Source organism: Natrix helvetica (assembly GCF_964273705.1).
Source record: "Natrix helvetica genome assembly, chromosome: 2".
NCBI lineage: Eukaryota > Metazoa > Chordata > Lepidosauria > Squamata > Natricidae > Natrix > Natrix helvetica.
The window spans coordinates 37,929,700-37,951,890 of record NC_138552.1 but is presented as its reverse complement, the minus strand read 5'-3'; the positions used below and the strand labels follow the sequence as shown (position 1 = coordinate 37,951,890).

The 22,191-nt window shown below is 41.8% G+C and overlaps 1 protein-coding gene across 2 annotated transcripts in view; it reads right to left on the bottom strand.

Annotated features, from left to right (window-relative positions):
* The window catches only part of ZFYVE16 (zinc finger FYVE-type containing 16), a 40,965-nt gene that overhangs the window by 8,078 nt on the left and 10,696 nt on the right, over window positions 1-22,191 (bottom strand). Inside the window, exons 7-13 of one of the 2 annotated variants that reach the window (XM_081944939.1) lie at window positions 14,644-15,061; window positions 9,174-9,290; window positions 7,769-7,924; window positions 4,472-4,696; window positions 3,851-3,933; window positions 3,364-3,468; window positions 2,163-2,313 (exon numbers count right to left, since the gene is read on the bottom strand). In XM_081944939.1, the coding sequence (XP_081801065.1) occupies window positions 2,163-2,313; window positions 3,364-3,468; window positions 3,851-3,933; window positions 4,472-4,696; window positions 7,769-7,924; window positions 9,174-9,290; window positions 14,644-15,061 (1,255 nt within the window). The remainder of the gene's footprint in view (window positions 1-2,162; window positions 2,314-3,363; window positions 3,469-3,850; window positions 3,934-4,471; window positions 4,697-7,768; window positions 7,925-9,173; window positions 9,291-14,643; window positions 15,062-22,191) is intronic. The other variant, XM_081944940.1, reaches the window with a different exon arrangement.

The window sequence follows — 22,191 nt, the reverse complement described above, 5'->3', positions numbered from 1 at the left end:
TCCGTGGTTGTCAAGCATACCATACCATAAGTGGGGACTCTTTCTATTGTGGATCGGTAAAAGGAGGTCATCAGTTGTTGTTCTACCTTGTTCTTCCGCAAGACCCTAAGGAAGTGGAGTTTCTGTTGGGCCTTCCTGGCTACCTGGATTGTGTTGTTTTTCCAGGTGAGATCTTAGCTAAGATGGACTCCCAGGAATTTGAAGGAGGGGACTCTCTCCACACAGCCCATCTCGATGTAAAGTGAGGCAGGTTCCTCTCTCTTCTTCCGGAAGTCAAGCACTATCTCCTTTGCCTTGCTGATGTTCAGGTAAAAGTTGTTTTCTGAGCACCATGTGAATACTTTTTGAGCCCATCCCCCTGTATGCTGCTTTGTCTCTACCTATAATGAGGCCCAATATGGTGGTATCATTTGCAAACTTGATAATCGCAGTGGATGGGTCAGAAGATACACAAGCATATATGTACAATGAAGACAGGTATGGACTGAGCACACAGCCCTGAGGAGAGCCAGTGCTGAGCTTCAGGGAGGAGGATATGAAAGAGCCAATCCTCACTGTTTGTGGCCGGTCCATTAGAAAGTCTTTAATCCAGTCACAGATGGGAGAGGGAAAATTCAAGTCAGTTAGCTATTTGATAAGGATGCTCGGCAGAATGGTGTTGAAGGCTGAGCTGTAGTCTATGAAAACCATTCTGACAGAATTTCCATATTTCTCTAGATGACTCACGACGAAATATAAAGCAGAAGCTATGGCGTCGTCTATCAACCTATTCCTCCTGTAGGCAAACTGGTATTGGTCAAAATTTGGTGGGAGGCATGACCTAAGGTGTTGAAGAACCAATCTCTTGAAGCACTTCATCACTACAAACTTTAATGCAATAGGTCTGTAGTCATTCAAGCAGTTAATTGCTGTTTTCTTCGGAACTGGGGTGATAGTGGCTGCTTTCAAGCATGATGGAACACTGGCCATTTGCAAGGAGACGTTAAAGATCCTTGTCAGGACCTCTGCTAATTGGTTGACACAAGTCTTTACTACTATCCCCAGCACCCCATCTGGACCTGCAGATTTGCTGGGGTTCACACCCTTTAATATAGTTCTCACTTGGAGTTCATACAAGGTGAGTGGCTGGGAGTTAGAGGGCCGGCGGGCAGGGGTCAGATCTTTTCACCTCGTAGCAGACGAAAAAGATATTCAACTACTCTACCAACGAGGCATCAGAGTTGACTGTCTTCCTCATGTTGCCCTTATAGTTGGTTAGGTGCTGCAGTCCCTGCCACACTTGCTTCGGGTTGTTGTCTGCTAGATGGTTCTCCACATTTTGTTTATACTTTTGTTTTGCCATCTTAATGCATCTTCGTAGGTTTGCCCTGGCCTCTTTGTATTTGTCACTGTCCCTTGCCTTAAAGGCGGAATGCTGGGCTCTCAGAAGAATCCATACTTCTGCAGTCATCCAGGGTTTACAATTCCCATAGACTCTGATGCACTTGTCCACTGTTACATTGTCTGTGCACACTTTGATGTAATAGAGTATGGCATTGGTGTATTCATGCAGTTCTGGATGTTTGAATATGTTCCACTCAGTGGTTTCAAAACAGTCCCGCAGCTGACTGAGAGTGCCCTCTGGCCAGATTTTAACAGTTTTCATGACTAGCTGGGTTCCTTTCCTTAGAGGGACATCCTTGGGCTGTCAGACTCTTAAACACAGCCACAATCACTCCATGCACAGGTGGAAATGTATGACTAGTTTCTTTTTTCTTTTTTCCTTCTGCTATAATTTTTCACCAATGAGACTAAAACCAATTTCATTGTTATTTATTTTGTACAATGACAATAAAGACTATACTATATTTCGGGCATAACAGCAGAGAAAGATGGTCAGAATCCATGACTATTTGGGTTTATGTACCCAGGTGAGGAAGGGGGATTGCTCTGCAAGCCTGTTTCAAGTTAAAGTACATACAGTCTAAAGTGTTCTTCCCTCTGGTGGGGAACTGCACATACTGCACATACTGCACAAACTTACGTTTGCACATACTGCACATACTGCACAAACTTACGTTTGCACATACTGCACAAACAAACTTAGAACTGTCTTTAGACAAGCTTGGTTAAAGTCCCCAGCCAAAACAGGAGCTCAATATATTGTACAGAATGAGACTTACTTTTCCTAGGATCTCCAGTGGCACTGTTCGCTTGTGTTTGATATATTCCATCCTCGTTTTGTATACAAACTAAGTGGGAATCAGCTTGATAATTAAAACTTGCCCCAATGCTAATAACATGTTCATTAGAAGTGTGTATTACTTTCATTACCTAGAAGACCAAAACAATTATATTATATTATATTATATTATATTATATTATATTATATTATATTATATTATATTATATTATATTATATTATATTATATTATATTATATTATATTATATTATATTATATTATATTATATTTATTATATTATATTATATTATATTATATTATTATATTATATCATACATCACATCACACTATACTACATTACATTTTATCATAATATATTGCTATGTTATGGTATACTATGCTGTACTATACTAGTTGCAATGTCATGAATATTTATTGTTACTTTTCCTGATTGAACATGCCCAAGATTAAACTCAAAATATTAATACAGTAATATTCACTTACATGTAACAATTCAATCAAATAGCCTTTTCATCAGACTTATCCAGTGGCCCTCTTTTAGCACACCAGAATTCCTCCCAAAAACTAATGTTGCTACTTCTCTCTTTTACAATATTGGTAAGTGCCTACACTGCAAATCCCTTTTCTCCAGACTAGCTGTGAGTGTATAGAAGCATTATTTGGTTTCCTAATATTTGGGAAAATATTATTAATAGAACAAAAATAATATAGGCTAGCTTTGTCCAATACTATGAAGCCATCTTTACATTTTGACTTAAATAAAATGAATAGTATTAAATACAAAGCTTTCAATATTTTTGAAAGCAGAATAGTATTTGGCTAATAATTTACTACATTTTATTTTATCCATTCTTCAAGAAGTCAGGATAACAATTCGTCATTGTCATCTATCCAAACACCCTGAAAAAAAAATCACCTAGTGAGAATATGAGCCTATATTCTGTCTATTCAGAAAAAGCAGGAAATGCTAAAAGGAAAATAAAGTATGTCTCCAATGGACCACAAACTTGCCTCAAGTTCAAATCCTAGAATAAATGTTCATAAGTATTGCAACAGGGGTCATGCCATTTAGCAATTTAATGTTTCGCTGCAAAAGAACAACCTATTTTAAATTCTGTATATCCATGAAGCTGCTAATTCTTTCATCTAGTACCAAGTCGTTAACAGAAATTATACTTACGTCATTATATTTCCTCAGAGGTATTTTAATGTAACTTCTACCCATTTCCATATGGATAAATAAATTATCTATTGTGTGTAATGTATATTGATAGTTTCTAAGGTCCTGCAATGCAACAAAAATAGATTAATCTAAGTTCTCTAATTTGAACCATGTGAATAATTCATTACTACTACTATAAAAATTACTATTTTTATATTATGAACAGTGGTGATGAATTATCTGCAAAATAAAATTAATTAGTAATAAACTGGGTAGTTTCATAGCAATGAACTACACATATACAGTATATCATCAAGAATATCATCTTTGTTAACTCCACTTAATTTTTTTCCTTTCATGCATTTACTGATAGTTTCTATAATTGAATTTCACAGGTATTTAAGCAGTAATAGAATGTTTGTAATAGCAAGCTTCATCTATTTTCTTACATTGCTCTTTTGGTATAGAAGATACTAATGAAATACAAGCAATTTCATATACTTACAACAAGTAAATCCATGACTGTATGGCCTATTTTTCCAAACAGTGCCTTTCTATGTCTGATACTTGTCAATGGAGTTGGATAGACTAATAAAAAAAAAACAAGAAATGCATAGAGTTTATTGATTCTCTTTGAAAGTTTAAACATAAGACTCAGTATTTGCATTTAAAATGGACTAAATTGGATGGATGAAAAGTATAATATTTTAAACACCAGCCTTAAATGCATCGTAGCAAATAAAGCCCTTTGAAAAAAATGCTTAATGGAAATGTTCTTTTTTTGATAATATAATGAGGATAATGGCAGAAAGTGGTACCATAATGCCCAAAGCCTTTAATGCTCTTTGGAAATGGGAAAGCCTGAGTAATATAAAATTTAAACTATGGATCTATATAAATAGCATGACATATTATTTTCAGTCTCTGGTCTAATAGTAAGAAAGAAATGATTGTACCACTGTAACCAAAATGACCAATGAAACAGGTAAGTCTTTCAGACTAAGAGAAAGTATAAACTTCAGATCAACCCACACAATGTATCTTTATATGAATATTCAATAGATTCAGTATTGAATTCAATAAATAAATTCAATAGTTTCAATATTTAAAATTGAAATATACTTACCCCTATATTCAGCTCCTAATCTCAACATAAGGCGAATAGGAAAAACTTTTGCCCAAGGTACTTCCTGTTTATGAATAAGAATGCCACATAAAAGGGGATTTGAAGGTAGCATGAGATCATCTAACTTCTGAAATGTGGGTGTAACGAACAGAAATCCACCATGCTCTTTGCTTCCAAGAAAGTCTTCAGTGAATGTAATATTTTCCAAATTTCCAATAAATTTTCCTGAGAACAAAAGAACACATTAAATCAAAGATGTAACAAAAAGAAATGGAAATGAATCAAATTTCTCACGCAAAAAAGAAATAAACAGATGGCTCTTTGAAGGACATTTTGTAATCTAATAAAGGAAAATATCTGTAACTCGGGCTTTTAATGAGGGGTCCTTAGTGCTCTCTGAGATTGGTTGTTTTCTTGCAGTCATTTCATTACCCAAAAATTTGTTTATCTGTTTGATACTATGAAGAATCTGTTCCTGTTGTGCTATCAGCTGATTCAAGACAAGAGGTACATATCTCAGGTGCTCTCAGGTATGACCTTTAGTACAGGTAGTACTCGACTTACAATAATAATAATAATAATAATACTAAATTTGGATTTATTAGCCGCTCCCTTTCCAAGTAGGACTCGGGGCGGCGTACAATGGAGCATAAAACATAAAAAATATATAACAACACCAAACGTACATACATACACAACATACCTACATACATACACGTTCAGTTCAATGTTATAATACTGAAAAAAGTGACATGACCATTTTTCACACATTGCAACATCCTCATGATCATGTGATCAATATCTGGACACTTGGCAACTGACTCATATTTATGACGATTACAGTATCCCGGGATCATGTGATTCCATTTTGCGACCTTCCAACAAGCAAAGTCAATGGGGAAGCCAGATTCAATTAACAAACATGTTACTAACTTAAGAACTTCAGTGATTTACTTAACAACTGTGGCAAGAAAAGTCGTAAAATGGGGCAAAACCTACTTAACAACTGTCTCAGCAAAATTTCTTAGGAACAGAAATTTTGGACTCAGATGTGATCATAAGTAAAGGACTACTACCTGTATATAGCAAGACAAGACTGATGCGGAAGAGATTTTTTTTCTATCTCCTTAAATCCAAGTCTCAAAAAGCAGTTATTTATGTTCAGTGTTACCCTGCACTAACAAGACTGCCAGACCCACATCACATTTGTACTAGTTGCAGTTTCAGGATAATCCCAGTAGAATGTCTTACAATAGTTCAACTAAGTGGTGATCAGAGTGCGAGTTATTGCCATTTGGTATTGGATAACATGGAAGAGGGCCCTCGGCCATGTGGGAAGTACACTAGAATAGTCATGGATTCGAGTGCTTTCCCCCATGACTGTGACTCAGGTAGGACAGAACCATAGCATGGCACCCAAACTGCCATCTGTTGCAAGTAACAAAATAACAGTTGGAAGGGGCCTTGGAGGTTTTCTACTCCAAATCTCTGTTCAAGTAGGAAACCCTATATCATTTCAGAAAAATGGTTGTCCAATCTCTTCTGAAAAATCTCCAGTGTTGGAGCATCCACACTGGAGGCAAGTCATTGCACTGATAAATTGTTCTGTCAGAAAATATTTTTGTCAGTTCTAGATTGGTTCTCTCCTTGATTAGTTTCCATCCATTGCTTTTTTCCCGTCTACAGGTGCATTGCAAAATAGGTTGACCCCTTCTTCTTTGTGGTAGCCCCTTATTAGCTCAGACAAATACCAGCATTGAGCCCAGAGGTCTAAAAGGACATACTTATTCCATCTAGGTCCCAGAAAGGCCATCCACCAGAATGATCAATAAATTATTTGTCCATAACTGGGTTTCACCATGACTGGAAAGATCCAAATAATCTGTTTCCTTTAAGAGTCTCTGTAGTTGATTTACTACCAACTTTTCAACAATCTTCCCTAAAAAGGGAAGATTGAAGACCAGTCAAAATACCTTTGGTCAGGGAAATTTCTTTAGAAAAGAATATATTATTATCTCCTTGAAAGCAGGCAGCATTATTTGTTTGTTTGTTTGTCTATTTGTTTGCCTTCCCTAGAGTTAGCATGTGTGATTAAGGAATAATCTCTGTTTTACAGATAACTTTAATATTCTTTGTAATTACTGGTAAATCTAGTGAATTATTCTTAACTATTTTGGGTGTTTTTTTAAAAAAAATTATAACATTTAAGTGGAGTAGAAGTTTCTTCCTGCATAGTTCAGATACAAAAGCTGTTAATTACTAGAATATTGGCATAATTATCCTATCTTGAAGGTGTTTCTACAAGTGTAATTATCTTTATGACGAAACCAGTATGTTTTTCCAGATGTGATCATTTTATAAAGTTATAAATTTTAAATAATGGTATATTTTAAAATATACGTTATTGCTGAAACTTGAGAGTTCCCATTTTAATGGCTGATTTTGGATTGAATTTTCTCTTGATGTCCACAGTTCTCAATATTCTCAGTATAATTTTCTTGTTTTGGGTCCAGAGGAGCTGCCTTCTTTTCCTCAATACAGTTTAATACATTCCTAACTCAACTGACATTTGGAAGACTATCCAAAATAGTGTTAAATAATATCACAGGAACCACAGTGAATGTGTACAAATTATCTATGGGCAGAAGGGGTGGGATTATGGCTAGCTTCTGAGGACCAGGCCATAAATTTTTGGCCCCGCCAATTTTGGGAATTTACTGAGGTTCCCCCTGACCTGACCAAACCTACATAGAAGAAAAGCAGATGAGTTATGGATCAGCATCATTTTTAGGTACAACAATTTAGAAAGACAATAAATTTGATTAATGCCGCATGCATAGCCTAATACCTCAGAATGCTAATATACATTGGTGATCAATGTCAGGCAAATCAACTCATTAAATAGAAAATCTAAAATGTTACTCAGCTTCTTCCAACATATATCCAATAAGATTTGCTTATGGGGTAAGAGGTGGGGGTTATGCTTAAATATGGAAATTCCTATAAATAAGGACGGATAAAGTGACTAAAGCCATTTCTGAATACACAATTATATAGGAAAACTGATTTTCATAAAAGCAACAATCTAGTATCATCTACAATTTTCAATGTATTAAAAATATATATAATTAAAAAGTGCTGAGTCAGCATCCCCTCCCATAAATTTGCTATGAATGAATAAAACTTCTCTCTGTGCATATAATATTAAGAGAAACAGACCAAATTAAACACAGATTTAAAATAGTCAAACATTCATTCTAACACATACTGTATTGGAAGTCTAGCAAAACTTCATACCTTTCATAGCATCTTTATATATGTTGATAAATAAGTTGAATATTTCTTTAGGAATATCACTTTCATCTGGTAAACAATGTAACAGTATGATAATTTCAGCTTGCCCCAACCCATGCATTCCATTGGTGGAGAAATACCAGCATTTTTCTGAGTTATCTAAATGACAAAAAAACCAAACATTGAGCCTTTTTATGTTGTTAAAATACAGGTAGTCCTCGACTTACCAGAGTTCGTTTAGTGAGTGTTCAAAGTTAAAATAGTACTGAAAAAAGTAACTTATGATAATTCTTTACACTTACGACTATTGCAGCATCTCCATGGTCACGTGATTTACAATTTGCTTGAAAACTGACTCACATTTATGTGTCCCGGAGTCATGTTATCCACTTTTATAATCTTCTAACAAGCAAAGTCAATGGGGAGAAGAGATCCACTTAACAACTGTGTTATTAATTTAACAACTGCAGTGATTTGCTTAACAAATGTGGCAAGAAAAGTTGTAAAATGTGGCAAAACTCACTTAACAAATTTTTCACTTAGCAACATAAATTTTGGGCTCAATTGTAGTCGTAAGTTGAAGACTACCTGTACAAAAAATTGAACGTTTACATCTTTTGCAATGTATCCATAGACCAATTCCAACTGAATTCAAAAAGATAATCTGGCGCAGAACTGTTACTGCCTCAATGCAATCATTTATTTGTATTAGAAACAGCTCTGCCAGAACACATTATCACTGCCAGAAGTGAAATCATAACGGTCCCCTCCCTCTATTGGTTTCAAAGACAGGGAAAGCAATTGCTTAAGTCAAGTTTGGCATAAATTGACTCCTAGCCCTTATTTGAAATTGAGAAGCTATAATCCAATGGTTCCAAAGTCAATCTCCACTTACATGTAAAGAATCTTGTTCAGGGATCATTCCCTAGCTAACATACTGAAAGAAACCTTTCAAATCTAGAAATATAATGACGGAATGCATTGTAGGGCCAATAGCTATTCTTTATCATATTGTGGTAAAGTTATTAAATTATATAAGCCTTATTATAAAGGTTAAACATATTATAATGAAAAGAATCAAAGTTTAGATTACTGCATTTAAAATTTTTACTTGGATTTGATATTACTTGGATTTTCTATACCACTATCTTTCCATTTAATTTAGTCTAATAAAAAAATTGCAAGTGGGGGTGAAAGAATCCTGCACTAATACCAAATTTTATACAAAATACTAACCTCCTATTTTATATCAATTAAGCCAATTAATTATAAGATAGAAATAATTGAAAAATAATTAAAAAATAATAATTAGAACTGATCAGTCAATGTTCATTGTTCAGAGTTTACATTTGAAACTATAATTATAATATTTTACAAGGTTTTATAAGTTTAATATGCTAATACTTACAAGATAGTATCTTGACATTCACTAGTAAGTTTGCATTTAGAATGAATGTCAATGGATTAGATTCTTCAAGCAATAAGGTGACTTGCTCATTAGAAGGATGCTCTTCTACCAAGGATTCTGAAGGAAACATGAAACAGTAAAAAGACATATAATTGCAATTCTGAATTTTGGAAAAAAAAACCTTTAATAACACAAACCACACTAAGGCAACTGATGTTTGGGATGTAAGCCAAATTAATAAAGTGTGAATGAACTAAAAACTAAATAATACATTCTGGATTAGTGTGTTTGAGATTGTGATTTTATTTATTTCAAAATGACTGGCTTAGTTCAATGTAATAGCTGTTTTGCACCTGTCTTTCGCAGTACTCTTTTCAAATTTGGATACTGTCCCCTTTGTAAACAAATTACGAGTCTACATAGGCAGATTACCTATCTAGAATCTGTAATCTGTGCTCTCCAAGCAGAAACTAGGTGTCTACGTCAGCCATTCCACTCTATGGTGAAGCCACACTATCAGCCCCCTCTACCACAAAGATCTTGCAGGAGAAGAGCTGTCTGGACAACTGTGGGATCTGGCAGGTTGAGAGCTGTGAACCATAAACCCAAAGCTTTTGCTGTGACCCAGCAAAACAGATATAGTGCCCTTGCTGACCTTAATGGGGACACTAAAGAGATAGGTCAAGGCAGTTGTGATAATGATGACTCAAATAAGCAGGAGATCGTGGTCCAAAACGAAGAACTTTCTTCGGAAAGGCGAAAAGGGGAACCAGGTATCACACATCAGTCGCAGAAGAAGATCAAGGTATGTAAAAAGAGAAGTCACCTTCTGGTTGGTGATTCAATCGTAAGAGATGTTAATTTAGGAGAGGATACGGAGGTTTTAAAAGAGGTCAGGTGTCTGCCAGGTGCTACTGCCAGCAGAGACAAGAGGCGTATTCTTAAGATAGTCAAGAATGCAAGTAAGGACTGTGACGTTGATGCTATTATACATCTTGGCACTAATGATCTATCCCAGAAAGATGTACTTTCTGTGCAGAATGATTTCCAGAACTTGGGGTATGAACTTAATAGTATAGGTTGTAGGCTTATCTTTTCAGAGGTTTTACCTGTATATAAGGAACAAAAAGGGAAGGGCCAGCGTGTAGCAGAGTTTAATGTTTGGCTAAAGGAGTGGTGTAAAAGGGAAGGCTTTGGTTTTATTAGTCATGAAGCCTGTAGCTGGTCCAATGAAAAACTGTACAAAAGAGATGGGTTGCACCCATCCAAGAAAGGAACTGAGTTACTTGGCATTAAATTCACAGATTTTCTTGATAAACATTTAAACTGAAGAGCGGGGACAGAGAATTAATAGATACAGAACATCTCTGTCCCCAGCAAACTAAAATTCATAGGGTTATAAATGCATGTAACATAGATGTGTGTGTGGGTAAGATTATCACTCCTGCTGTCAAGCAAAACCAAGCATGTAATAGTGATTGTCATACCATGTGCATGAATCACACAAGTGGCAAGAAAATAGGGGCAGTCAGGCATAATACAGGTTATGTAGACAGTAAACACAAGGTCAATCAAAATGGACTCAAATGTCTATATACCAATGCACAGAGCATGAGGAATAAACAGGGAGAATTAGAAATTCAAGTAAAAGAGGGCAGATATGATATTATTGCCATTACAGAAACTTGGTGGGATGAAACTGACAAATGGAACATACAGCTAGAAGGATTTAAATTATTTAAAAGAAATAGACCAAATAAAAGAGGAGGTGGAGTTGCACTATATATAAGAAATAACTATGTCTCTACAGAAATAGAGCACAACAATAATGAGAACTATCTTGAATGCATTTGGGTCAATATTAAAGGTTGTGGGGGAAATGACATTGCCATAGGTCTATACTACAGGCCACCCAACCAAGCAGAGGAAGAAGATGAACTTTTTGCTAGTCAGCTAACTAAGGTATGTAGGAAGCACACCACAATAGTAATGGGAGATTTTAACTACCCTGACATCAACTGGGAAACAAACTCTGCACCAAGTGGAAGATCCAACAGGTTCCTAACAAACCTAGCAGACAACTTTGTTTTCCAAAAAGTAGAGAAGGAAACAAGGGGATCAGCCATACTGGACTTAATTCTCACTAACAGAGAGGAAATGATAGAAGGTGTTGAAGTCATAGGAACCCTGGGGGCAAGTGACCATGCAATATTAGAATTCAACATTATCCAAACACAAGTAGTAGAACAAAGTCAAACTAGAGTCTTGGACTTTAAGAAAGCTAATTTCAATAAACTTAGAGAGAGCTTGGGAAAAATTCCATGGATGAGAATCCTCGAGGGGAAAACAACTCAAGAAGCTTGGGAAATTTTGAAAAATGAGATTAGAAAAGCCCAGTCTAACACAATACCAATGAAGAAGAAAAACAACAGCTCCCAAAAGAAACCAGCATGGCTGCATAAACAACTATCTGACAAACTGAAAGACAAAAAAAGTAAGTATAAAAAGTGGAAGGAGGGGGACATAACTAAGGCAGAATATCAGCAAATAGCCCGAGCCTGTAAAGATGAAGTGAGGAAAGCTAAGGCTCACAATGAAGAAAGGCTTGCCACAAAAGTAAAAATTAACAAAAAAAGCTTCTTCCAACATGTTAAAAACAAGAAAAAAGTTAAGGAAACAATTGGTCCATTGCTAGGAGAAAGTGGCAAGAAGGTGACAAGCAACAGGGAGAAAGCAGAACTATTTAACTCATGTTTTACATCTGTCTTTACACAAAGGGATAAAACAGTCCAACCTATCAAAAGCAGCACCACAAAATTAGGAACACAAATTGAAATAGGGAAGAAAATGGTAAGTGAGCACCTGTCTACCCTAGATGAGTTCAAATCACCAGGACCGGATGGATTACACCCCAGAGTTCTGAAGGAACTAGCAGACGAGATCTCAGAACCACTGAATTATATCTTTCAGAGATCCTGGAACACCGGGGAACTACCAGAGGACTGGAAAAGAGCTGATGTGGTTCCCATCTTCAAAAAAGGGAAAAAATTAGATCCAGGAAACTACAGACCTATCAGCCTAACCTCAATACCAGGAAAGATTCTGGAAAAAATAATCAAGCAACGAATTTGCGAACACCTAGAAGCAAACAAAGTAATAGCCAAAAGCCAACATGGATTTGTCAAAAACAGATCATGCCAGACTAATCTTATTGCATTCTTTGATAATGTGACAAAATTAGTGGACCAGAGGAATGCCGTTGATATAGTTTACTTGGACTTCAGTAAGGCTTTTGATAAGGTAGACCATAACCTACTACTAGATAAAGTAGAAGAATGTGGGTTAGACAGCATCACCACCAGATGGATTGGTAACTGGCTGACCAACCGCACTCAACGTGTAGTTCTCAATGGAACTGCATCTACATGGAGGGAAGTATGCAGTGGAGTACCCCAAGGCTCTGTTTTAGGCCCAGTACTCTTCAACATCTTCATCAATGATTTGGATGAGGGAATAAATGGGGAACTCATCAAATTTGCAGATGATACCAAGCTGGCAGGAATAGCCAACACTCCAGAAGATAGGCTTAAGATACAGAAGGATCTTGACAAACTTGAACATTGGGCACTATCTAATAAAATGAAATTCAATGGTGAAAAGAGTAAGGTTCTACATTTAGGCAACAAAAACGGAATGCACAGGTACAGTATAGGTGATACCTTACTCAGTAGTAGTAACTGTGAAAGGGATCTTGGAGTCCTAGTGGACAACCATTTAAATATGAGCCAGCAGTGTGCAGCAGCTGCCAAAAAAGCCAACACAGTTCTAGGCTGCATCAACAGAGGGATAGAATCAAGATCACGTGAAGTGTTAATACCACTTTATAATGCCTTGGTAAGGCCACACTTGGAATACTGCATTCAGTTCTGGTCGCCACGATGTAAAAAAGATGTGGAGACTCTAGAAAGAGTGCAGAGAAGAGCAACAAAGATGATTAGGGGACTGGAGACTAAAACATATGAAGAACGGTTGCAGGAACTGGGTATGTTTAGCTTAAGAGAAAGAAGGACTAGGGGAGACATGATAGCATTATTCCAATATCTCAGAGGTTGCCACAAAGAAGAGGGAGTCAAACTATTCTCCAAAGCACCTGAGGGTAGAACAAGAAGCAATGGGTGGAAACTAATCAAGGAGAGAAGCAACTTAGAACTGAGGAGAAATTTCCTGACAGTGAGAACAATTAATCAGTGGAACAGCTTGCCTCCAGAAGTTGTGAATGCCCCAACACTGGAAGTCTTTAAGAAGATGTTGGATAGCTATTTGTCTGAAACGGTATAGGGTTTCCTGCCTAGGCAGGGGGTTGGACTAGAAGACCTCCAAGGTCCCTTCCAACTCTACTATTGTATTGTATTGTATAAAGCTAGTTCAAATTAATTTTTTAAATATTTCCTCTGTTCTGAATTTTATAAAACATAGATATGCAAATTCCTATTTCAGTGTTGGCAATGGTAAACATATACCATTGTCTCTTGAAGTTTACAATTTGCATGGCCAGTGAACACACTTATTTTAATTTAGCTATAATTAAACATATATGCAAAACACTTCTATATGCAACAACAACCATAAGTGTGATGGCCTAATTCATAAGATTCTATTAGGCTACACTGAGAGTTGTGACCATGAATAAGGTTTCCTTTGACAATCTCAATGCATATTTATTTATATTGGAAAGATATTAATCATGAATCTAGTTCCGTCCTTAGCAATTAATGCAATAGTGTTCAATTAAGCATCATGTTTCCCATTTAGCTGCTTCTCCATTTAAACAAGCAATTACACTTTGAATTACTGCAGCTTCTAGACAATATTTAAGATAGCTTCAGGTATACTACAATAACATAACCATGTAACTGGTAAGATATAGATAACTAGGAAGTTTTCAACTTTTGAAGTCAAGCGTGTACCAGACGTTGTGCATGTTAGAGATAGCTCTGGATTAGTCCCATCAAAAAAAGAGCAACCTTATGCAGAACATGCCCTATCCCACAGCATCTCATTTCGCCAGTTTTGTATTTCAATTCATATACTCTAATCTAGTAGAAATGTATACTGACATCCAAATTTGTCTTTTTGTTTCATTATAACAAAAAAAAACATTTTTTCTGCACAATAGCATAATCACACTAATTAATTTTAGTTCAAACCCAATTCTAAACTCAAATCCTTAGCCTAAGAATTGGTACACGTAAACCTTTCTGTATTTCGTATTACATATTCACATTAAATGTATATTATTAATATCACCACTTTGGGTTTCCTCAGAAAGTAGTATAGCATAAAAGCAACATAAATAGAAATGGTGTATTTATATGATTTATTTTATAATGTTACACTTCTAAAATGCAAAAAAATTGAAAGAGTAAGAAGCAATCCTCCTTTTCATAACACCTTAAAAGCAAGACATTACCTTTACCTTTTTCTCCTCTTGCAAGCAGAAGAGGTGGAAATCCATCCCCAGGAATAAGGCTGACCTCCTTACCAACACAGTTTTCAATATAACAAAGCATCCTATAATCTAATATACTAGTAGGGGTATCACTTGCTTGATCAGTTGCAGCAGGAAGAGATTCCTTTGCTAGTTCAGAAACAGTAGGAACTTCAGTAACAGCTGCAGTCACAAAGTCAGAGTCACACAGCACTTCAGTTTGTGCAACAGGCAGACAGTCAGATTCACGTGATAAGTCAAGCTGCTCATTCCTAGGCAATACGTCTTCCTGTGGAACAGAAGTGGAACCCCTTGCAATCCCAGTTTGTTCAGCTACATGCATTTCATCTTTTGACTTGGTATCAGTTGCAGAGACAGTTTCATTTGTTGGGCTTCCAACCTATGACAAAAGTTTTTTCCATTAGATATGACATGCACCTGAGCTCAATATTGCAAAATTTGTAGGAATACTTTGGGTTGTTGAGAGCTTTTGCCAGGAAAACAAATGAATAAAGAAATTAATAAAAAAAAATCAGGCAGCATTCTCACACATACCCCCCAAAATTAAAGGCAATGAAGCAGAAACTTATTTATTTATTTGATTGATATAACTGCCCATCTTACTTGTATGTGATTCTGGGCAGTCTTTAATAAAACAAAAAATAAATAATATAAAAAAATAACAACAACACACAGAAACTGGGCACAATCTAAACCGTCATGTATACTAGCTCAAGTAGGGTCACAGAATCAAACACAAAGCCTAATTTTCAAGGCCCTGTGATCTAATCTTAGAGGCCATGATGTTCCATATCAGAAAAGGTTCTCTGACAGCCAACATTACCTAGCTGACGATAGCCAGAGCATGGCCGCCTTGCCAGATCAGAGAATGGGTAGAAATAATTGGGGAAAGACAATCCTGTAAATAACACAGTACTAAGCCATGAAGGGATTTAAACGTGATAACCAGCACCTTGAATTGCATCTGAAAGCGTACTGGAAATGAATGCAGCTCATGGAGGAGTGATCGCATATATATAATGCCCTAAGCCAGGGATGACGAACCTTTTTTAGCTCGTGTGCCATAAGGGGGGGGAGCGCAGGGGGTTGTGCGTGGGCGTGCCGCACCCATAATTCAATGTGCGACCCCCCCAGTGCGCATGCGTGCTTGAGCGGTGCTCCCCCCCATTTTTCCATGCTTTTTTCACCCTCCCCAGGCCCCAGATTTATAGGAGCCTGAGGAGGGTGAAAAAAGTCCCCCACTCCCCCCCCTGCGGAGGCTTCAGGGACCTTCACAAGGCTTCCCTGAAGCCTCCAGAGGACTAAAAAGGTCCCTACGAGCAAACCGGAAGTCACTTCCAGTTTGCTCATAGGGCTGGTTTAAGCCCTCCGGAGGCTTCAGGGAAGCCTCCTGAAGGTCCCTGAAGCCTCCGGGGGGGGGGGGTTTCCACCCTCCTTAGGCTCCTATAAAGCGTCCATTCCCGAACTTCCGGTTTGTCCATAGGGCCGTTTTTTTGCGCTCACGTGCCCTGACAAATGGCTCTGCGTGCCACCTGTGGCACACATGCCATAGGTTCGCCATTCTGGCCCTAAGCTATTCAAAGGTGCTCCTAGCCAGAGCTGCCACCTGCTCTATTTGAGAATGACCCTTTTCAGGGCGCTGCAAGGGAGAGTCCAACGAAGGGTTAAACACAGCCAATCTGCCCAGAACTGAATTGAAAACTTTAAGCCACGCCTCTGGTGCTGACTATCCTCAGATTTATTCAATGGAGACGTGGAACAGTTGCGCGCTGAAACTTCAACAGGAAGTCTAATATGGAACAAGTCAAAAATAGTCCAAACAACAATAACAGAAACAACAAAACAACACTGTGACTTCACAAACACCAGCGGAGAAAGGACCCCAGGGCGGGGTAGACTCTCCCTTGCAGCGCCCTGAAAAGGACCCTTCAGGTAAGACAATGGTCATTTTCCAGGGCGCTGCTCTGGAGAGTCCAACGAAGGGACATGCCCAAGCTAACTGTCACTAGGGCGGGAAGGCTCAGCCATCAGGGTTGCTCCGCTGGTATGGATGCCCTGAAGAACACGCCTCCCAAAGGCCCCCTCCACCGATGCAAAACTGTCCAGTTTGTAATTTCGGACAAATGGAGACAGAGAAGTCCAGGTGGCCGCCTTGCAGATCTCTTCAATCGGTGCCTGTGTAGACCAGGCAGCTGTGGTGGCGGCGCTTCTAGTCGAATGTGCTGTGATATTGCGAGGCACAGGAACGGACTGTAAAACGTGGGCAAGTGCAATGCAGGCTCGCAGCCATCCGCCGATGGTAGATGAAGAGACCTTCTTGCCTTGAGAAGCTGGTTGAAAAGAGACGAATAGAGATTCGGATTTCCGAAAACTGGCCGTGCGCTTGATGTATCTGCGAATAGTCCTGCGCACATCCAGCATGTGCCAGCGTTTTTCCCTCGGGTGCCGAGGATGCGGGCAAAAATCCGGAAGGACCACCTCCTACGCCCGATGGAACCAGGAATTGACCTTCGGAATAAAGGAAGGATCCAGCCTCAGGATTACTCTGTCGTTACGAATGAGACACAAGTCCTCTCTGACTGACAAGGCAGCCAGTTCCGATATGCATCGAGCAGACGTGATAGCGACCAGAAAGACCGTCTTGAATGTGAGGTGTCTGAGACTGGCCGTCTTAAGTGGCTCAAACGGGGAACCGATAAGGGACCGCAACACTATATTGAGATCCCAAGACGGGTATCTGTGGACCACTGGGGGTCTCAGATTGGTCGCTCCCCTGAGAAAACTGCGGATGGTCGGATTCCGGCCAAGAGATGCGTAGCCCTCAACTGAGAGGATGGTTGACAGGGCTGCCGCCTGGCGCCTCAGAGTGTTAGGTGCCAGGCCCTTGTCCAAACCTTCCTGCAGGAAGTCCAGGATGACAGGAACCGAAGCAAAGGGCGCAGACGTACCATGAGCAGTGCACCAACTGGCGAAGGATTTCCAAGTGGCGTCGTAGATGTGCGTCGTGGACTGCCGTCGTGACGCTTGGATGGTGCCAATCACCTTGTCTGACAACTTGCCTCTGCTCAGGAGATCCCTCTCAAGTGCCAGACGGCCAGCTGAAGCCACTGGGGCTCTGGATGTTGAAGGGCTCCCTGGCTGAGAGAGATGTCCTGTGGAGGAATCCGCCACGGTGGTGTGATCGAGAGACTCACCAAGTCTGCAAACCAGGTTCTCCTGGGCCAGTACGGTGCTACCAGCAGCACCTCCGCCTCCTCTGATAGGATCTTCCTGATGACTCTGGGAAGAAGAGGTAGCGGGGGGAAGGGGTAAAGCAGACCTTTCGGCCACGGGCCGTGCAGCGCGTTGACTCCTTCCGCCCTCGGGTCGTGGAATCTTGTGAAGAACCGCGGAAGATGCGCGTTGGCCGCGGTGGCGAACAGGTCCACCAGCGGAAGACCGAACCTCTGGGACAGTTGCTGGAACAGCAGCGGATGTAGACGCCACTCCGAGTGGTCGACTGTGGATCTGCTCAGCCAGTCCGCCTGGGTGTTGCTCGTGCCCGAGATGTGCTCCGCCTGAAGAGAAAGAAGATACCTCTCCGCCCATCGACCCAAGAGCTCCGCCTCCTTCATCAGGGATCTGGAGTGCGTTCCCCCCTGTCGATTGATGTGCGCCTTGGTGGCGACATTGTCTGTCATGATGCGCACGTGGTGGCCCTGAACGGTGCTCTGGAAGCGCTTGAGCGCAAGCCTGACTGCCCTCAGCTCCAGCCAGTTGATGCTGTGAGCGGCTTCGGAAGGGGACCACCTGCCCTGTGCGAGCTGGTTGTGGCAGTGGGCCCCCCAACCGAACAGGCTGGCATCCGTTGTGATGGTGAGCCTGACTGGCTCCTTGAATGGCGACCCCTTTAACAGGGCCAGAGACAACCACCACTGTAGAGAGCGACGTACCTCTGCCGGAACTGGAATCAGTCTTGTTGAGCTGCTTTCGTTTGTTCTTTGATATGGAAGCAGGAATCACTGAAGTGGACGGGAGTGAAGTCTCGCCCAAGGCACGATTGACAGGCACGAGATCATCTTGCCGAGGAGCTGTGAGAGCTGAACCACCTTGACTAGTCGTGACTGCTGCACCTGAACGACCATCTCCCGAAGGCTGGCCACCCTTTCCGGGGACAGGGATACCGTGCACGAGGTGGTGTCGATGACGGCCCCTAGATGTTGCAGTCTGGTCGTGGGAACGAGATGACTTTTTTCCAGGTTGATGGTGAACCCGTGGTCCCGGAGTGCCTGAATGGTGTGTTCTAGGTCGCTGACAGCTTGTTGATGCGATGATGACAGAATGAGAACATCGTCCAGGTAACAGTGGAGTCTGACCGGACATGACCGTAGAAAGGCCGCCACGGCTGCGAGAACCTTTGTGAATGTCCTGGGCGCCGATGACAGGCCGAATGGCAAGGCCCGGTACTGGTAATGAAGGTCCGCGTAAGAGAACCTCAGGAACTTGCGGTGGGCTTTGCGGATAGGGACGTGGAGGTAGGCCTCTTTGAGGTCTATGGACGTTAGTATATCGCCTGGTCTGATGCACCCCAAGATGGACTGGAGGGACTGCATCTTAAACCTGCGATATGTCACGTGGTAATTGAACCTCTTTAGATCTAATATCCCCCTCCACCCTCCTGAGTTTTTGGGGACCAGAAACAGGATGGAGTAAAACCCTCTTCCCTCCTGGCCTGCTGGGACAGGCTCTATGGCCCTGATCTCCTTGAGGTGCCTTATCTCCTGTTCCATGAGGGATCTTTTGACTAAGCCTGAGGGAACTGGACACCGGATGAAGTGGCGGGGGGGGGACCAGAATTCCAGAGTGAGACCCATGCGGACCGTTTGAAGAACCCACTGGTCCGACGTGGTCTGCTCCCATTTGGCGTGAAACAACTGCAGCCGCCCTCCTATGGGAGCTGACCTGTGATGGTCATTTATACCTCCTAAAGGGTCGGGAGCCGGAGCACCCCCGAAATGGCCGCTTGGAGAAGGGCTGCTGGCGACCTCTGTCTCGAAAGGGCTGACGGTCCTGGGACCGCTCACCCTGCTGGGGATACGCCCGATGATAGGGGGCGGAGCTGGTGGAGGGCTCATTGCTCCGAAAGGCCTGCCTCCTGTAAGAGCCAGGACCCTTACGATCAGGCTTCTTGGCGACTGATGGCATGACTTTCTTTTTGTCCTTGTTTTCCACAAGGACTGGATCAAGGACCTCACCAAACAGCTTGTCCCCTTTAAAGGGGGCAGTAACAAGCTTCCATTTGGAGCGCATATCCACATTCCAGTGCCTAAGCCACAGGAGGCGTCTGGAAGTAACATTAGACGCCAGGACACGCGAGGCAAACTTAGCAGCATTCAGAGTGGCATCAGCAGTGTACTCTGTGGCTGCCATGATCTTATTGATATTCTACCTCACTTTAACGTCCTTGGCAGGTATCTTCCTCAACAACTGCCTCAGCCACAGGAGAGCAGCCCTGGAGAAAAAGGAGGCAGAAGCGGCGGACTTAATAGCCCATGCAGCTGCCTGATGGGTCTTGTGACAAGCAGTTTCGGTTCTCTTGTCCTCAGCCTTGAGCCCCTCCAACAGGTCAGGAGGGAGCACAGAAGAGGAGGTAAGAGCCGCTACAGGGGGATCGATAGGAGGGAGCTTGAGCAGATCCTCCAGGCTGGCATCCACCGTGTATAGCCTCTTGTCATGGCTGCTGGGGGTAGCCATGGTAGCTGGCTGCGCCCACTGTCTTTGAACTAAATTTAGGAACATCTTGGGCACGGGAACTATTTCCTGGACCGAAATGGGTTCCTCAAAGAGATCCCCAGATAGATCATCAGGGTCTACAGCCTCTTGAGCTGGGGGAGTGGACCCCATGTGAGTTGAGATCTTAGCCTTATCTAAAATGGTTTTGAAGTTATCCAATTTAAATAAGCCTGAAAAGGCCGGCTTTTTGGCGGGGCTTGCCTCATCCCCAGAGAATTCAGCCTCCTGCCTAGGAAGAATATCCTCTTCCTCCTCCCAGTCTGACTCATCGGAGGCCACTGAAGAATGCAGGGACGGGGGTGGAAGGCTAGGAGTCATCTCTCTGGGATCCTCCTGGGGCTGCAAATGGTGGGTCTTGCGAGTGCGCTTGCCACCTTTTCGCATGCCTGCCTCAATGCCCTGGGAAATGGCCCTGTTAATTACTTCCTGCATTTCAGTGGATAGGTTAGGCCCTTGGTCCTCAATGGGGCGAACCCTTTGAGTGGGCCCGGAGATCGGCTGTTGAGGGGCTAAGGGCCCCATTGGAGCTGGTCCCTCCTCCATATCAGAGGGACAGGCAAAGAGATCAGCCTGATCAGCCATGGAATGGCCTGGAGAGGTTGCAATGGCCAAGGAGTCCCCTTCCTCTTCACTATCAGAAATGGGGCCTCCCTGGGCTGGAGGAATTTCCCTGGAGGGCTCCCCAGGAGACACCGAAAGGGAAGATTGGGCCTGCTGTTGGGCCTTGGAAAACTGTTTTTCTAAGGCCTTCTGGCGCCTTAATGCATCTTTGTCTAGGCCTGAGCCCTGCTTGGGACCATGCCTGGAGTAAGGCTTACTCCCTCTAATGGCCTCCCTGGCAGCTTTCCCGGCCTGTCTTACAGGGGCTCTGGAAGAGACACCCTCAGAAGTCTCAGGGGCCTGATCTGCCATGGTAACAATCACTGGATAGGACAGTAGGGGGATGGGAAGACCACCACTCACCACCTCCAGAAAGCCCACCGCAGCACGATGCTCCTGAGGAGACAGAAAAACTGCAAGGCCTGAAGTAAACTTTGGAAATTTTGGCGCGAGCAGAATTCGCTGCCAGCGCCTGCAGGAGAGTAAGGGAGGCGACCCAGCAGGCCACGATCCCACGCCGCTATCACTTGCTTGGATTGGGGCCCAGGTCGCCGGTCACACCGGCCAAGTCTGACTCCACGCGGCTCCTGCAAAGAGTCAGGCACCAGGCAGCTGCGGCAAAACTTTTAAACGAGGAAACGGAAGGTTGCGCAATCCAAAATGGCGGCCGGAACTCACCGCTGCTTTGCGCGCCAAATTTGAAGAGGGAACAAGCCAAAATGGCTGCCCTGGAAGCCCACGCCGCAATTTGACTTGCTAGAAGCACAAACTGCAACAGCGGGCTTCCAGCGGGAATCGGCCCCCAGTAGGGGTGCCCCAACAGCGCTGGCATCGGCACTCCGACCCACGCGCTTCCCCCAACAGCTGCCTGCGGCTTCGAGGAGCCAGAGCAAAGCCCCGGACTCCAGGAGAGCCGAAAGGGTGAGAAATACCAATTAAAAAGGGAAAAAAACAAACTTAATTTAAAACTCACCAGCCTGCTCTAAAAAAATCCTTAATTCCTATGTGTTAAAAAATATTCTTCCTCTGGAGAGTCCAAGGAATCAATCTTAGAACTGGAGAAAATTTTAAGCACGTCCACTGGGCTAGCTGAATTGAAAAAATCTGGGGATAGTCAGCACCAGAGGCGTGGCTTAA